The sequence below is a fragment of the Odocoileus virginianus genome, chromosome 16, assembly GCF_023699985.2.
Source record: "Odocoileus virginianus isolate 20LAN1187 ecotype Illinois chromosome 16, Ovbor_1.2, whole genome shotgun sequence".
NCBI lineage: Eukaryota > Metazoa > Chordata > Mammalia > Artiodactyla > Cervidae > Odocoileus > Odocoileus virginianus.
Window position 1 is genome coordinate 42,406,838 of NC_069689.1, and position 19,694 is coordinate 42,426,531.

General features: G+C 37.7%; 1 protein-coding gene across 1 annotated transcript in view; it reads left to right on the plus strand.

Moving 5' to 3' along the window:
- GABRG3 (gamma-aminobutyric acid type A receptor subunit gamma3) overlaps positions 1-19,694 on the plus strand; it is an 833,077-nt gene that overhangs the window by 675,712 nt on the left and 137,671 nt on the right. Inside the window, exon 6 of the mRNA XM_070478123.1 lies at positions 11,999-12,136. Coding sequence (XP_070334224.1) covers positions 11,999-12,136 — 138 coding nt within the window. The remainder of the gene's footprint in view (positions 1-11,998; positions 12,137-19,694) is intronic.

Consider the following 19,694-nt stretch of genomic DNA (forward strand, 5'->3'; position numbering starts at 1 on the left):
GTTTATTTTTGCACTGCCCCTTTATGCCCTTAACATCTTTTGGGGGAAGTGCATATTGCTTACACACAGGTCATCTCAAAACATTATAGCAACTTGACCTTCAACAGAAACAGGATGTCACCCACATACTTCTTGTTTACAAGAGTCTTTCTTATCACTTGGCCTTCAGGCCTGCTAACATTTTATGGCTTGCACCTGGTGTGACTTAAGCAACTTCAGTAGCCAACCCTGTTTTTCTTGTGATTAATCTATTTTCTTTCTAATAGGCGTCATCTCCATGGGAACTAAATAGGATTACATTTTTACAGAACAGGAATGCAAACAACTGCAAAAACAGCAGATATAGCACAAAACAGGCTCTTAGTCTAAAAGTTAATTACCTGCAAGAAGTCACCAGCTAATCTCTATCTAAAGTATTTTCTATTAGGCACATTTGTGGCAATTATATTTGTGGAGCTTTTCTCACCCCGAAGAGGGGCCTATGCTTAATGGTTTATTTTGTTAGCGTACTGTGCTTAGGATGTCTAGAACAATCATGAGAATTTTTTGCAATGAGAGCACACATTTATCAAACAAGCCAGAATGCCAGCAAAAGGGTTTGAATTGAAGCATTTTCTTCATCCCTGGCCCCTTCATAGGGTACCAGCGTCCAGGAGATTTATTAATTAGGGTTTTAAGTTGGTCTTTATTCAGTGAAAGAGGAGCAGGAGAACTCTCAGCAGGCAACACAAGAATCTGCAGCAGGGCAAACAAGAACAACAGCAGAAAAGGGGGGGTAGGATACAGGGTGGGGTAGAGGCCAAGGCCAACCTGGAGTGTCCGTTGTATCCTGAACGGCCTTATGTGTCAGGTTTTTTCCTCATGACCTCGTCATGGGTGGGATCTCCCATGATGGCTCCCGGCAATGATCAATTAATCAATAACAAAAGAAGCAATAATATATTTTGGAGAAGATAGTCTCTTCAATAAACAGTGCTGGGAGACCAGGAAAGCTACATGGAAAAAATGAAGTTACAGTATTTTCTCATACCGCATACAAAAATAAACTCAAAATGGAATAAAGATGGAAATGCAAGATGGGAAATCATAAAACTCCTAAAAGAAAACACAGGCAGATACTTTTTGACAAAAATTGCAGCAATATTTTAAAAATCTATTCCCTAAGGCAAATAAAGCAAAAGCAAAAAATAAACAAGCTGGAACTAATAAAACTATAAAGATTTGTACAGCAAAAGAAACTATTAACAAATGAAAAGACAATCTACTGAATGGGAGAACTTATTTTTAAATGATATGACTTGGGAGATAAGGGATTAATATCCAAAAATATAAATAGCTCATACAATGTCAAAAAAATACAGTGTGATTTTTTAAAAGGGCAATAGACATGAATAGGCATTTTTCCAAAGAAGCTATACAGATGGCCAACAGTCTCATGAGAAGATGTTCAACATAGTTAATCATCAGAGACGTGCAAATCAAAACTGCTGTGAGAAACCTCACACACATCAGGATGACTATCATTAAATAGAAGACACATATCAAATGTTGGCTAGTGTGGGGAGAAAAGGGATCACTTGTACACTGTTTGTGAGAATATTAATTGGTATACCCACTTAAAGAAGATTATGGAGTTTACTCAAAAATTAAAAAATAGTTTCCTATGATCCAGCATTTCCACTCCTGGGACTATAGTCAAAGATAATGAAAACTCTAATTCAAAAATATACATGAACCCTAATGTTTGTGACAGCTTTATTCACAATAGCCAAAATATGAAAGCAACATAAGTTTTCATAAGCAAATGAATGGATAAGGAAAATTATAATATATATATGTGTGTGTATATATATATGTATACATACACACAATGGAATTTTAGTCATACAAAAGAGTGAAATTTTGCAAGTTGCAACAATATGTATCATGCTTAGTGAAATATGTCAGACAGCAAGAAAGATAAACATGGTATGTTATAAGTTACATGTAGAATCTAAAAAATGAAGCAAATGGACTTACAAAACAAACAAACAAAAAAGACTCATAGATATTGAGAACTAAGTACTAGTTACCAATGGTGGGGGAGGGACAAGATAGGTATATGGGATTAAGAGAAACAGACCATTATATATAAAATAAATAAGGTTCTAGGACATATTGGAGAAGACCCTTGAGAGTCCCTTGGACTGCAAGGAGATCCAACCAGTCCATCCTAAAGGAGATCAGCCCTGGGTGTTCATTGGAAGGACTGATGCTGAAGCTGAAACTCCAATACTTTGGCCACCTCGTGCAAAGAGTCGACTCATTGGAAAAGACCCTGATGCTGGGAGGGACTGGGGGCAGGAGGAGAAGGGGATGACAGAAGATGAGATGGCTGGATGGCATCACTGACTCGATGGACATGAGTCTGGGTAAACTCCGGGAGTTGGTGATGGACAGGGAGTCCTGGCGTGCTGCGATTCATGGGATCACAAAGAGTCAGACACGACTGAGCGACTTAACTGAACTGAACTGAACTGAGGATATATTGTATTGCACAGAGAACATATACATTATTATACAATAACTTTAAGTATAATCTATAAAAATTTTGAGTCACAATGTTGTACACCTGAAATTAATACAATATTGTAAGTCAACTATAACTCAATAAAAAATAAGTGAAGGGAAATTTTAATACCATAAATATCTCTAGAAAGTTTTCAAATATTTTCAAATGAAATAATACACTTTTGAAAGCACTTATGAATTATTTTTCTGTTTTGCATATAGGGTTATCGTTACCATCTTTCTAAAGTCCATATATATGTGTTAGTATATTGTAATGGTCTTTATCTTTCTGGCTTACTTCACTCTGTATAATGGGCTCCAGTTTCATCCATCTCATTAGAACTGATTCAAATGAATTCTTTTTAATGGCTGAGTAGTATTCCATGGTGTATATGTACCACAGCTTCCTCATCCATTCACCTGCTGATGGGCATCTGGGTTGCTTCCATGTCCTGGCTATTATAAACAGTGCTGCGATGAACATTGGGGTGCACGTGTCTCTTTCAGATCTGGTTTCCTTGGTGTGTATGCCCAGAAGTGGGATTGCTGGGTCATATGGCAGTTCTATTTCCAGCTTTTTAAGAAATCTCCACACTGTTTTCCATAGTGGCTGTACTAATTTGCATTCCCACCAACAGTGTAAGAGGGTTCCCTTTTCTCCACACCCTCTCCAGCATTTATTGCTTGTAGACTTTTGGATAGCAGCCATCCTTACTGGCGTGTAATGGTACCTCATTGTGGTTTTGATTTGCATTTCTCTGATAATGAGTGATGTTGAGCATCTTTTCATGTGTTTGTTAGCCATCTGTATGTCTTCCTTGGAGAAATGTCTGTTGAGTTCTTTGGCCCATTTTTTGATTGGGTCATTTATTTTTCTGGAGTTGAGCTGGAGGAGTTGCTTGTATATTTTTGAGATTAATCCTTTGTCTGTTGCTTCATTTGCTATTATTTTCTCCCAATCTGAGGGCTGTCTTTTCACCTTGCTTATAGTTTCCTTTGTTGTGCAAAAGCTTTTAAGTTTCATTAGGTCCCATTTGTTTATTTTTGCTTTTATTTCTGAAATTCTGGGATGTGGGTCATAGAGGATCCTGCTGTGATTTATGTCGGAGAGTGTTTTGCCTATGTTCTCCTCTAGGAGTCTTATAGTTTCTGGTCTTACATTTAGATCTTTAATCCATTTTGAGTTTATTTTTGTGTATGGTGATTGGAGACTTTTGTTTCTGGGAAGATATAGTTGATATCTTTACCTTATTTCTCCTACTAAATACAAAACTCCTGAAAATTATGTGAAACACATATTTTAAAATTTGTAACGGTGATGAGAAGATGGAACAGCTGTGGAAAGAAGGTAAATTAATTTATATTAATTCTAGCTCCAAAAAAATCAATAAAAAGAAAAGGAAAAAGGAAAAATAGGTTGACATCATGTAGGATACATTAGCATCACACACTCATGCACAGACACACACTGATTGCATAGAAATGTGACAATCAAGTAGAAAACCTTTGACCAAAATAATATCAAAATGACTATTAATTGAAATATATAATAAAACTATTAAACAATTATATTTAAAATTTGAAAGTATTTATCTGGTCATGCTTTAAGGAATGATTAAACATAAATACAAAATAAATATGGAAGTGACTAATGAGATTAATAATATAAAAATTTCAATTTCAATATGTCAAATATATAAGAAAAATGCCAACAGAGAGGAAACAATTGGGAATGGAAGTCTCTCTCTAGTCATTCAGTATTACTCAAAAACAGTTACAGTGCCCCTCTAAGGATTTTAGAAGAACCTCTATGTGTAGATCTCCATGATACCAACTACAGTGTAGTGCAATAAGTGAGCATATAGAGATCCTAAAGTCAGAAAATCTAAGTTTTTATTCTGGCTCTGTCATAGGTACATGACTCAGAATCTCTGTGCTTCAACTTTCTCATCTGTAAGACAGAGACAGCAATACCTATGCCAGTAGGATTGTTGTGAGACTTAGCATATTGAAAGTCTTGAGATATTGCCTGGTGCCTCATTACAGATAGCAATATGATGATGATGGTGGTATGATGATGATGATGATGATATTAATGGTGATGGTGGTAGTGATGATGATGATGATGATATTAATGGTGGTGGTGATAGTGATAGTGATGATTACTATGGTAAAGAAGAAGAAGATGGTGAAAGTGGTGATGGTTGTAATTAATAGGAAGAAGAGGCATAGGAAGAGGACCCAATGGCTAAGAAAATAACTGATATTTTCCTCCCAAATTAACATGCCCTCTGAAACTCCAACTACTTTTGTTCTTTCAAGTTAATGCATGCATCTTCAGAAGAGTATGGTTAATTTAAATAGAAATAATTAAATATGTTTCATAGAAAATATTTGTTGTTGTTCAGTCACCAACTTGTGTTTGACCCTTTGTGACCCCTGGACTTCAGCACGTCAGGCTTCCCAATCCCACACCATCTCCCGGAGTTCGCTCAAATTCATGCCCATTTAATCAGCAATACCATCCAATCATCGCATCCTCTTTTGCCCTTTTTTCCTTCTGCCTTCAATCTTTCCCAGCATAAAGGTCTTTTGCAATGAGTTGGGTGTTTCCATCAGGTAGCCAAATTATTGGAGTTTCAGCTTTGACATCAGTACTTCCACTGAATATTCAAGGTTTATTTCCTTTAAGAGTGTCTGGTTTGATCCTCTTCCTGTCCAAGGGAATCTCAAGAGTCTTCTCCAGCACCACAGTTTGAAGGCATCAATTCTTTGGTACTCTGCCTTCTTTATGGTCCAGCTCTCACATTTGTACATGACTACTGGAAAGAACATAGCCTTGACAATATGGAACTTTGTTGGCAAAGTGATGTCTTTGCTTTTTAACACACTGTCTAGATTTGTCATAGCTTTCCTGCCAAGAAGCAATCATCTTCTAATTTCAAGGCTGCAGTCACCATCCACAATGATTTTTAGAACCCAAGAAGAGGAAATCAGTCAATGTTTCCACATTTTCCCCATCTACTTGCCATGAAGTGATGAGACTGGATGCCATGATCATAGTTTTTTTAATATCAAGTTTTAAGCCAGCTTATTTACTCTTCTCTTGTACCCTCATCATGAGGTTCTTTCGTTCCCCTTCACTTTCTGCCATTGTATCATCCACATATCTTAGGTTGTTGATATTTCCCCAGGCAAACTTGATTCCAATTTGTAACTCATTCAGCTTGGCATTTCTCAAGATGCCCTCTGTGTGTAAGTTAAATAAACAGGGTGACAAAAACCAGCCTTGTTGTACTCCTTCTTGGTATGCATTTTCATAAGAGGATTTTCAGCAGTATTTTACAAAATTGAAACTGTATTCAACCCTGATTTTGGAAAATATTTTTAAAAGCTGTTAGGAAAGCTTTGCATACACACACACACACACACACACACACACACACACACATATACTTATATATATATACATATATATATATATACTTGCATTAAGGCCATGAAAATTTCTGGGATAGTAAGGCTCAAACACAAAATTACCCAACCAAACTTTTACAGCAGAGAGAAATGAATATTTCAGAGGTGTCAATAGTGGCAGACATATAGAGTATGAAGTTCCAGACATACCTATTTGGATTTAGGGAATATGCTCTTTTTATAATTAGCTTGACATTTCACAAGCTCATGTTACAAAATTCTTTCCTAAAGTTTATATAAGTTCACTGAATATTTTGAAATCTGGCATGATGAAGATACTAGCTATATGTAGTCAAAGTCACACATTGCTAGAGTGTGGAGTAAGATAACAAAGTTAACTTTTCCACATACCAAGCCTGTATCTTGGAATTGTCTTTTAGATTATATCTTGTTTTCCAAACTGACTGTTTATATATGATGTACTTGAAATTCCAAAAGAAATCAGTAAAATATTCTGAAAGATTTGTAAAACTCTTAAACAGAAATTTCATTTCATATTAAACCATAACATTAGTTAATAACTTAGCAAAACTAGCCTCTTAATTATTAAATGTAGTTAATATTGGAGTTTTTTGTGTGTTTTGGTCAAAATCGGTTTAGTATGACATTGATTCTAGATGACAAAAGATGAAATGATAGCTATATTTAGAAATATCTGGTAAGATGAAAGTTAGTGGGCCATGTTTCCCTGTGCATGACATAAAAAGATAGTTGAATTTCTTTTGAGATCATAATTTAGGTGCTATAAAATGCAAACATTTTCACATTTGTAACATACATATAATCACCACCCAAAACAAGATAGAGAATCTATATTTTCCCCATCTCAGTGAGATCATTCATGTCTCTCTGTTCTCCAGGCCCACATTAGGGGGATTAGTTTTTAAAATGAGTACATTTGTTCATACATTGTTCTCTGAACTGTTGAAAATGAAGCAATTTAGCATAGTAACAACTGTCATTTTTTTCCAAATTTCTTTTTACAGCTCTAACATAAGATACAGATGATTTTCATATTTTACATGAGCATGCAAAACTTAAATTTTGTAGATGGTACTCAAAAGGGACTGAAAATCCCTTTGACCTTGGAGGCCAGGGGGATCTGATTACAGAACTTTCACAGGACTAGTGGAGCAGACTCTTGGAGGGCACAAACAAAACCATGTGTGCACCGGGAGCCAGGAGAAAGGAACAGTGTCTCCACAGAGACTGAACCAGACTTGCTGATGAGTGTCCAGGAGTCTCCGGTGGAGACGTGGATAAAGAGTGGCCTGCTGCAGGGTCAGAGGCACTGAATACAAGGGTGCCTGAACAAGTCCTTATGAAGGATGTCACCATTAGCTTCAGTATCCTACCATAGTTTGGCTTCAGGCCAATAAAAAGGGAGGGAACACAAAATTGGATTAAAGATTTACTGATTATGGCCACACCCATCAAAACAAGACCCAGTTTGCCCCAAAGTCAGTCTCTCCCTTCAAGAAGCTTCCATAAGCCTCTTATCCTTATCCGTCAGAGGGCAGACAGAATGAAAACTACAATCACAGAAAACTAATCAAACTGATCACATGGACCACAGCCTTGTCTAACTCAATGAAACTATGAGCCATGCCACGCAGGACCACCCAAGATTGATGGGTCAAAGTGGGGAGTTTTGACAAAACATGGTCCACTGGAGAAAGGAATGGCAAACCACTTCAGTATTCTTGCTCTCAGAGCACCATGAACAGTATGAAAAGTCAAAAAGGTATGAAACTGAAAGATGAACTCACTAGGTTCCTAGGTACCCAATGTGTTACTGGAGAAGAGTGGAGAAATAACTCCAAAAAGAATGAAGAGATGGAGTCAAAGCCAAAACAGCGCCCAGCTGTGGATGTGACTGGTGATGGAAGTAAAGTCCAATGCTGTAAAGAACAATATGCATAGGAACCAGGAATGTTAGGTCCATGAATCAAGGTAAATTGGAAGTGGTCAAACAGGAAATGGCAAGAGTGAACACTGACTGTTTAGGAATCAGTGAACTAAAAAGGACTGGAATGGGCAAATTTAATTCAGAATACCTTTATATCTACTACTGTAGACAAGAATCCTTTAGAAGAAATGGAATAACCCTCACAGTCAGCAAGAGTCCAAAATACAGTACTTGGGTGCATTGTCAAAAACGACAGAATGATCTCTGTTCATTTCCAAGGCAAACCATTCAATATCAGTTACCCAAGTCTATGCATCAAGCCATAATGCCAAAGAAGCTGAAGTTGAATGGTTCCATGAAGACCTACAAGACCTTCTAGAATTAACACCCAAAAAAGATGTCCTTTTCATCATAGGGGACTGGAATGCAAAAGTAGGAAGTGAAGAGATACCTGGAGTAACAGGCAAGTTTGGCCTTGGAGTACAAAATGAAGCAGGGCAAAGGATAACAGTATTTTGCCAAGAGAACACTCTGGCAATAGCAAACACCCTCTTCCAACAACACAAAAGATGACTTTACACATGGCATCACCAATTTGGTCAATACCAAAATCAGATTAATTAGATTCTTTGCAGCTGAAGATGGAAAAATTCTATACAGTCAGCAAAAAGAAGAACAGGAGCTGACTCTGGCTCAGATCATGAACTCCTTATTGCCAAATTCAGACTTATATTGAAGAAAGTAGGGAAAACCACTAGACCATTCAGGTATAACCTAAGTCAAATCCCTTACGATTATACAATGGAAGTGACAAATAGATTCCAGGGATTAGATCTGATAGAGTGCCTGAAAAGCTATGGACAGATTTGTGAAATTGTACAGAAGGCAGTGATTAAGACCATCCCCAAGAAAAAGAAATGCAAAAGGGCAAAATGGTTGCCTGAGGAGGCCTTATGAATAGCTGAGATAAGAAGAGAAGTTAAAGGCAAAAGAGAAAAGGAAAAGTATACTGATTTGAATGCCGAGTTCCAAAGACTAGCAAGGAGAGATAAGAAAGCCTTCCTCAGTGATCAGTGCAAAGAAATAGAGGAAAACAATAGAATGGGAAAGACTAGAGATCTCTTCAAGAAAATTAGAGATATCCAGAGAACATTTCATGCAAAGACAGGCACAATAAAGCACAGAAATGGTGGGGACCTAACAGAAACAGACGATATTAAGAGATCGGGTGGAGAGGGAGGTGGGACGGGGGACTGGGATGGGGAATACATGTAAATCCATGGCTAATTCATTTCAATGTATGAAAAAAACCACTGCAATGTTGTAAAGTAATTAGCCTCCAACTAATAAAAATAAATGAAAAAAAAAAAAAAAAAGAAGAGGTGGCGAGAATAAACAGAAGAATTATACAAAGAAAGATTTTTTTTTTTTTTTTTGCAGTCCATGGGTTTGCAAAGAGTCAGACACAACTGAGCCACTGAAGGCTGTATATTATTATCCTGCTTATTTAACTTATATGCAGAGTACATCATGCAAAATGCCAGGCTGGATGAAGCACAAGCTGGAATCAAGATTGCTGGGAGAAATATCAATTACCTCAGATATGCAGGTGACATCACCCTTATGGCAGAAAGTGAACAGAAACTTAAGAGCCTTCTGATGAAAGTGAAAGAGGAGAGTGAAAAGGGTGTCTTAAAATTCAACATTAAAAAAACTAAGATCGTGGCATCCATTCCCATCACTTCATGGTCAATAGATGGGGAACCAATGGAAACAGTGACAGAATTTATTCTCTTGGGATCCAAAATCATGGCAGATGGGGACTATGGCCACTAAATTAAAAGATGAATGCTCCTTGGAAGAAAAGCTATGGCCAATCTAGACAGCATAATAAAAAGCAGAGACAGTACTTTGTGACAAATGTCTGTCTAGTCAAAGCTATGATTTTTCCAGTAATCATGTATGGATGTGAGAGTTGGACCATAAAGAAAGCTGAGCACTGAAGAACTGATGTTTTTGAACTGTGGTGGTATTGGAGAAAACTCGTCAGTGTTCCTTGGACTGCAAGGAGATCAAACTTGTCAATCCTAAAGGAAATTAGTTCTGAATATTCATTGGAAGGACTGATGCTGAAGCTGGAACTCCAATACTTTTGCGACCTCATGTAAATAACTGACTCATTGGAAAAGACCCTGATGCTGGGGAAGATTGAAGGCAGGAGCAGAAGGGGATGACAGAGGATGAGATACTTAGATGGCATCCCCAACTCGATGGACATGAGTCTGAGTATGCTTCAGGAGTTGGTGATGGACAGGGAAGCCTGGCATATTACAGTCCATGGGGTTGCAAAGGGTCAGACACGACTGAGCAACTTAACTCAGCAAGCTAATCACAAGCACAGAAATCAGAGCTGTAATAAAAAAAATCTTTCAACAACAAAAGCAGAGTGCTAGATGGCGTCACATGTGAATTCTTCTAAAAGTTGGAGATGAGTTAACACCTATCCTGCTCAAACTCTTCCAGAAAATTGCAGATGGAAAACTCTCAATCCCATTCTATGAGGCCACCATTACCCTGATGCCAAAACCAGATAAAGATATCACAATAAAGAAAATTACAGGCCAATATCACTCATAAACATAAATGCAAACATCCTCAACAAAATTCTACCAAACAGAATCCAATAGCACATTAAAAGGATCATACATCAAGATCAAGTGGGCTTTATCCCAGTAATGCAAGGAGTCTTCAGTATATGTAAATCAACCAATGTAATAGACAATATTAACAAATTGAAAGGCAAAAAACATATGATATTCTCAACAGATGCAGAGAAAGCTTTTAACAGAATTCAACACTGGTTAATGATAAAGACTCTCCAGAAAGTAGGCATAGAAGGAACATACCTCAACATAATAAAGATCATGTACAACAAATCCATGGCAAACATTATTCTCAACAGTGAGAAAATGAATGCATTTGGTGCAAGAGGAGCAAGAGCAAGGTCACTGCAGCCACGAAATTAAAAGACACTTGCTCCTTGGAAGAAAAGCTATGACCAACTGAGACAGCATATTAAAAAGCAGAGACAGTACTTTGCAAACCAAAGTCTGTCTAGTCAGAGCTACGGTTTTTCCAGTAGTCATGTATGGATGTGAGAGTTGGACTATAAAGGAAGTTGAGCGCCGAAGAATTAATGCTTTTGAACTGTGGTGTTGGAGAAGACTCTTGAGAGTCTTGAACTGTAAGGAGATCCAACCAGTCCATCCTAAAGGAAATCAGTCCTCAATATTCATTGGAAGGACTGATGCTGAAGCTGAAACTCCAATAATTTGTCCACCTGATATGAAGAACTGACTCCTTGGAAAAGACCCTGATGCTGGGAAAGATTGAAAGCAGGAGGAGAAAGGTTTGACAGAGGATGAGATGGTTGAATGGCATTACTGACTTGATGGACATGAGTTTGAGCAAGCTCTGGGAGTTGGTGATGGACAGGGAAACCTGGCATGCTGCAGTCCATGGGGTTGCAAACAGTTGGACACAACTTGGCCACTGAACAACAACAACAAATTACATAATATTGTACATCAACTACTCTTCAATAGTAATCATAAATATAAATATGTAATAAATAATAAAAGCTATATATATAATAAAGCTTATAATAAAAAAGTAAATTTTCCTTTCCTGAGATCTGGACAGACTAAGCTCTGGAGAAGTTCAGAAGGTCTGGTGAGAGTGAGCCAGGCAGTTAGATCAGATCTATACTTTGAATGTCAACTACTACCAAGCCCTCCACATTGAGAGATATATTCTATGTTCACACAGACATGGCTTATGGCTGTTCACCTTTTGTTGATCGTGAAGATCTGCAGCAGAAATCTTCTGGGTTAATTGGCCATTTCCCATTCATTTTTGGAGTTTCTATGCATATGAGGAAAAGTTAATGATTAAATATGGACTAAAATTTCAACTCCTATTAAGTGGTCAAAATTATAATTATGACTTTAATGTGTTACAATCCTATGTCTTCAAGCGTTAATATTTGTTTTGCATTTTTAGATGGCTACCCCAAAGAAGAAATGATTTATAGATGGAGAAAAAATTCGGTTGAGGCAGCAGATCAGAAATCCTGGCGGCTTTATCAGTTTGACTTCATGGGCCTCAGAAACACCACAGAAATTGTGCAAACATCAGCAGGTAAGAGATAACTTAAAGAAGTGTAATTCTCAAAAACAAAAAAACAAAAAAACTCTGACTTTTCCCCTTGATGCCTAAGGCATACCTTTCATGTAGAATTCTTTCCTGTGTGTGTTTTAGCTAATTATACTTAGGCAGCCATGATTCTTAAGTGATATTTGAGGCAAAACAGCTGATCTAAAAGTCAAAAGTTTTCAATGTTTTAATTGCGATGGAGGAAGGGTGATTAGAATTGCCTTACACTTTTAAGTTGAGACAGTGTTGGCATTATGTCTATAAATCCTCTCATCACTGACCAGATTTATATAAACCAATTTCACAAATGGTAAGAGTTCTACAACTTTCCACATACATGGTGAACATGAGATACTATAGACAATACATAAACAAAAAGCTGATGTGAAATGTCTTTTGAGTTTGAGTTTCTAGCTTCTTCCTTTCCTTCAAAGTTTGGCTCTTTTTCAATATATTGAGCCCAATAACTATCCACCAATTTGATTTTAAGTGAACATTATATGCATATTATAACACATGTATTTAGATGAAAGACATTAATAGATGCGCCACCTATTAATGTCTTTAAATACATTTTTTTTGTTTTATGGATATTTTTTGTTTCTTTTCTGGTAATTCCCAAATAAGAATCTATGGCTCACTATTTTGCAATTCATTTTTATCTAACAGGATTTGGGAAGTAGATTGGTTTCAAGTCAGCTTTTCTTCTGATCTAGTTATTTGCTAATATAAATAATTTATTAGCTTTTAAAGCTCCATAATAATGTGCTTCATACGACTAGATTAAGATGTAAATTTTAATAATTAGTAATCAATATCTTTGAAGAACAGTCTGAATTTTTTTTAACTTTTTATTTTGTATCAGGGAATAGCCAGTTAACAATGTTCTAATAGTTTCAGGTGAGCAGAAAAGGGACTCATTCATACATATGCATGAATCTATTCTTCCCCAAACTCCTCTCCTATACAGTCTACCACATAACACTGAGAAAAGCTCCATGTGCTATACAGTAGGTCCTTGTTTGTTATCCATCTTAAATATAAGTGTGTACATTTCCATCCCTAATTCTCTATCCCTTTCCCCCATCCATCTCCCCAGCAACCGTAAGTTCATTCTGTATATCTGTGAGTCTTTTCCTGTTTTGTAAGTATAAGTTCATTTGTATCATTTCTTTTTAGTTCCGCATACAAGGGATGTCACATGATATTTCTCCTTCTCTGTCTGACTTCACTCCATATGACAGTCTCTAGGTCCTTCCATGTTGCTGCAAATGACATTCTTCCGTTGTTTTTAATGTCTAATATTCATTGTATACATGTACCAGATCTTCTTTGTCCATTCTTCTGTTGACAGGCTTTTAGGTTACTTCCATGTATGAACAGTGCTCTTATAAACAGTGCTGCAATGAACATTGGAGTGCATGTATCCTTTTGGAACATGTCCTTCTCTGGATGTATGCCCATGAGTGGAATTGCAGGGTCTATTTTTATTTTTATCTTTAGTTTTTTTTTTTTTTTAAGGAACTTCCATCTTTCTCCATAGCAGCTGTACCGATTTACATTCTTATCAACAGTGTAGGAGGGGTCCCTTCTCTCCATATCCTCCCCAGTATTTATTGCTTGTGGGTTTTTTGATGATGGCCATTTTTGACTGGTGTGAGGTGATATCTCGTGGTAGTTTTGATAGGTATTTCTCTAATAATTAGAGATATTGGACATCTTTGCATGTGCCTCTTGACCATCTATATGCTTTCTTGGGTGAATTTTCTATTTAAGTCTTCTGCCTTATTTTTTATTGGGTTGATTGTTTTGATGCTGTTAAGTGTCAGGAGCTGCTGTAAATTTTAGACACTAATTCCTTGTTGCTCACCTCATTTGCAAATAATTTCTGCCATTATGTGAGTTGTCTTTTCTTTTTGTTTGTTTCTTTCGCTGTGCAAAAGCTTTTGAGTTTAAAAAAAAGTCACTCAGTCGTGTCCGACTATTTGTGACCCCATGGACTGTACAGTCCATAGAATTCTCCAGGCCAGATTACTGAAGTGGGTAGCCTTTGCCTTCTCTAGGGGATCTTCCCAATCCAGGGATTGAACCCAGGTCTCCCACATTGCAGGCAAATTCTTTACCAGCTGAGCCACAAGGGAAGCCCTTTGAGTTTAAGTAGGACCCAATTGTTTACTTTTGTTTTTATTTCCATTATTCTGGGAATAAATTGAAAAAGTTATTGCTGAGATTTATTTCAGAGAATGTTCTGCCTATGTTTTCTTCTAGGAGTTTCACAGTGTCTGGTTCTCAAGATTGTTTTGGCTATTCAGGGTCTTTTGTGTCTCCATACAAATTTTAAGATTTTTTTTGTTCTAGCTCTGTGAAAAATGCCATTGCACATTAGATAGCGATTGCATTGAATCTGTAGATCACCTTGGGTAGTATAGTAATTTTGATAATATTGATTCTTCTCATCCAAGAACATGATACATCTTACCATTTGCTTATGTCTTCTTCTATTTCTTTCATCAGGCCCTTACAGTTTTCAGAGTACAGTTCTTTTGTCATCTTGTGTGTGTGTGATAGCCAATCAGTGGTGTCCAACTCTTTTGTACCCCATGGACTGTAGCCTGCCAGGCTCCTCTGATTCATGAAATTCTCCAGGCAAGATTATTGGAGTGGGTAGCCATTCCCTTCTCCAGGGGATCTTCCTAACCCAGGGATCACACCTGGATCTCCTGTGTTGCAGGCAGAGTTCTGTATCGCTGAGCCACTGGGAAAGCCCCCTTTGTCTCCTAGACAGGTTTCAAGGTATTTTATTCTTTTTGGTGAGATGGTAAATGGAATTGTTTCTTGAATTTCTCTTTCTGATCTTTTGTTTGTTAGTATACAGAAATGCAACAGATTTCTGGGTGTTAATTTTGTAACCTGCAACTACCAAATTCATTGAAGAGCTCTATTAGTTTTAAGAACAGTCTGAATTTTTTGATAGAATTCTAAAATAGATAACTGAAGTTGTTACTTGGTATCCATGGGGATTGATTCCCACACCCCTAAAGATATCAATATACCAGATGCTCAAGCCCACCTCATAAAATGGCCTAATGCCTGCATTTAATGTACATCCTTCTATATATTTTAAATCATCTCTAAATTACTTATAATACCTAATACATTGTAAATGCTATGTAAAAGTTGTGAATACAATGTAAAAACTATGCAAATAGAGTTGACCCTTAAGCACCTCAGTTTATTTTTTATTTTTTTAATTATTTTTATTTTTTCCATTTATTTTTATTAGTTGTAGGCTAATTACTTTACAATATTGTAGTTTAAACTGTACAAGTTCACTGAAATTTTGATTTTTTTCAGTAGTAAATACTATAATACTATGCAACCTCAGTTGTTTGAATCCCTGTATGCGGAACCTTGGATATGAAAAAATCAGAGAACTGCACATACTGAGGACCATTTACATTAAAGCCTTGTGGGCACCAGGACCCAGAGACCCCACAAGAGACTGAGCCAGATCTGCCTTGGAGTGTCTGAGTGTCTCCTGTGGAGGCCCAGCTCAGCAGTGGCTGTCTCGGGCACGGGGACTCTGGCTGCAACAGACCTGGGAGGCACTGTCATGTAAATCTTCATGGAGGAGGTCACCATTAGCCCCACCATGGACCCAATGGGTATAGAGCCACAAGCTGGAGAACAATTATATCAAAGAAGTTCTCGCACTGCTGTAAAGTTCTAGGGCCCACAACAGATTCCCCAACCTGGGGATCTGGAAAAGGGGCTGAGAACCCCCAGGGAACTCGACTTCAAAGGCCAGTGGGATTTGATTACAGAACTTTCACAGGTCTGAGGAAACAGATTCCTGGAGGGCACAAACAAAACTTTGTGCGACCAGGACCCGGGAGAAAGGAGCAGTGACACCACAAGAGACTGAGCCAGACTTTCCTGTGAGTGTTCAGGAGTCTGTGGCAGAGGCAGGGCCTATTGTGGGGTCAGGGACACTGAACACAGCAATCCTGGCAGCACCCTAGCAGCAGGGTGGTGCTGGCATAAGTCTTTTTGAAGGACTTAGTTTTGAAGGAATTTGAAGGAATACTTCAGTATTCCTGCCTTGAGAACCCCATGAACAGTATGAAAAGACAAAAAGATTTGACACTGAAAGATGAACTCCCCAAATTGGTAGGTGCACAACATGCAACTGGAGGAGAGCAGAGAACTAGCTCAGGAAATATGAAGAGGCTCAGCCAAAGCAAAAACAACACCCAGTTTTGGATATGATTGGTGATGAAAGCAAAGTCTGATGCTGTAAAGAACAATATTGCATAGGAACCTGGAATGTTTGGTCCATGAATCAGGGTAAATTAGATGTGGTCAAACAGGAGAGGGGAAGAGTGAACATTGGTATTTTAGGAATCAGTGAACTAAAATGGATGGGAATGGGAGAATTTAATTCAGAAGACCAACTGTGGGCTTTGAATCCCTTAGAAGAAATGGAGTAGCCCTCATAGTCAACAAAAGAGGCCAGAATGCAGTAATTGGGTGTAATCTCAAAAACGATGAATAATCTCTGTTCATTTCCAAGAAAACCATTCAATATCACAGTAATCCCAGTCTATGCCCCTACCACTAACGCTGAAGAAGCTGAAGTTGAACAATTCAATGATGACCTACAAGACCTTCTAGAAATAACACCATAAAAAAGATGTTCTTTTCATCATAAGAGAGTGGAGTGCAAAGGTGGGTAGTAAAGAAACACCTGGAGTAACAGGGAAATTAGGCCTTGGAGTACAGAATGAAGCAGGGCAATGGCTAAGAGTTTTGCCAAGAAAACACACTGGTCATAGCAAACACTCTCTTCCAGCAATACAAGAGAAGACTCTACACATGGACATCACCAGATTGTCAATACTGAAATTAGATTGATTATATTCTTTGCAGCCAAAGATGGAGAAGCTCTATACAGTCAGCAAAAACAAGACCAGGAGCTGATTGTAGCTCAGATAATGAACTCCTTGTTGCCAAATGCAGGCTTAAATTGAAGAAAGTAGAGAAAATCACTAGACCATTCAGGTATGACCTAAATCATATCCCTTATGATTGAACAGTGGAAGTGACAAATGGATTCAAGGGATTAGATGTGATCAAGTGCCTGAAGAACTATGAACTGAGGTTCATGACATTGTACAGAAGGCAATAATCAAGATCATCCCCCAAAAAAAGAAAGGCAAAAATGCAGAATTGTTGACTGAGGAAGTCTTACAAAAGAAGAGAAGCAAAGGCAAAGGAGATAAGGAAAGATATATCCATCTGAATGCAGATTTCCAAAGAATGGTAAGGAGAGATAAGAAAGCCTTCTTCAGTGATCAATGCAAAGAAATAGAGGAAAACAATAGAATGGGAAAGACTAGAGATCTCTTCAAGAAAGTTAGAGACCCAAGGGAATATTTCATGCAGAGAGGGGCACAGTAAAAGACAGAAAATGTATGGACCTAACAGAAGCAGAACATATTAATAAGAGGTGGCAAGAAAAAACAGAAGAACTATACAAGAAAGATGTTAATGCCCCAGACAACCATGATTGTGTGATCATGGTTGATCCTAGAGCCAGACTTCTTGGATGCGAGGTCAAGTGGATCTTAGGAAACATCACTAGGACCAAAGCTGATGGAAATTATGGAATTCCAGCTGACTTATTTCAAATCCTAAAAGATGAGGCTGTTAAAGTGCTACACTCAGTATGCCAACAAATTAGGAAAACTCAGCAGTGGCAACAGAACTGCAAAATGTCAGTTTTCATTCCAATCCCAAAGAAAGACAATGCCAAAGAATGTTCAAACTACCACACAATTGCACTCATCTCATATGCTAACAAAGTAATGCTCAAAATTCTCCAAGCAAGGCTTCAACAGTATGTGAACTGAGAAATTCCAGGTGTTCAAGCTGGATTTAGAAAAGGCAGAGGAACCAGAGATCAAATTGCCAACATCTGTTGGATCATAGACAAAGCAAGACAGTTCCAGAAAAACATCTACTGCTGCTTCATTGATTATCCTAAAGCCTTTGGCTGTGTGGATCACAACAAACTGTGGAAAATTCTTCATAGATGGAAATCCCAGACCACCTTACTTGCTTCCTGAGAAATCTGTATGCAGGTCAAGATGCAACAGTTAAAACTGGATATGGAATAATGGATTGGTTCCAAATTGGGAAAGGAGTACAACAAGGCTGTATATTGTTATACTGCTTATTTAACTTACACACAGAGTACATCAGACAAAATGCTGGGCTGGATGAAGCACAAGCTGGAATCAAGATTGCTGGGAGAAATATCAATAACCTCAGATATGCAGATGACACCACTCTTATGGCAAAAAGCAAAGAAGAACTAAAGAGCCTTTTGATGAAAGTGAAAAAGCTGGCTTAAAACTCAACATTCAAAAATCAATGATCATGGCATCTGTTCCCGTCACTTCATAACAAATAGATGGGGAAACAATGGAAACAGTGACAGACTTTATTTTCTTGAGCTCCAAAATCACTGCAGAGTGTGACTGTAGCCAAGAAATTAAAAGACACTTGCTCCTTGGAAGAAAAGCAATAACTAACCTAGACAGCATATTATGGGGAATACATGTAAATCCATGGCTAATTCATGTCAATGTATGACAAAAACCACTACAATATTGTAAAGTAATTAGCCTCCAACTAATAAAAATAAATGAAAAATAAATAAATAAATAAAAATAAAAAAAAAAAAAGCAAAGACATTGCTTTGCCAACAAAGGTCCAGCTAGTCAAGGCTATGGTTTTGCCAGTAGTCATGTATGGATGTGAGAGTTGGACCATAAAGCAAGCTGAGCCCCAAAGAATTAAAGCTTTGGAACTGTGATATTGGAGAGGACTCTTTCTTGCGAGTCCCTTGGACTGCAAGGCGATCAAACCAGTCCATCCGGAGGGAAATCAGTCCTGAATGTTCATTGAAAGGACTGATGCTGAAGCTGAAGCTGTGACACTCTGGCTACCTGATGCAAAGAACTAACTCACTGGAAAAGACCCTGATGCTGGGCAAGATTCAAGGCAGGAGGAGAAGGGGATGACAGAGTATGAGATGGTTGCATGACATCATGAACTCGTTGGACAAGACTGAGCAAGCTCCAGGAGTAGCTGATGGACAGGGAAGCCTGGCGCGCTACAGTTCATGAGGTCACAAAGAGTCAGACATGACCGAATGACTAAACTGAGCTATACTGACTTATATGCAGATTTTCAATTTATATGTTAATTTTCAATTTACATGTGTATTTTCAACTTATATGTACAAGTTCAGCTGTGTAGAGTGTTGGTGCCCATGTTTTTCAATATTCAAGTGTCCTTTCCAATGTGTGTCAAATTCAAGTTTGTTTTTCCTAACTTTCTGAAAAAAAATTGTTTCAAATATTTTCAGTCCACAGTTGGTTAAATCTAAGTATGTGCAACCTGTTGCTTTGGAAGGCCTACTGCATTTCACATGAAGAAAGGTCTTAAAAACTATCTAATCAACAGACAAAAGCAA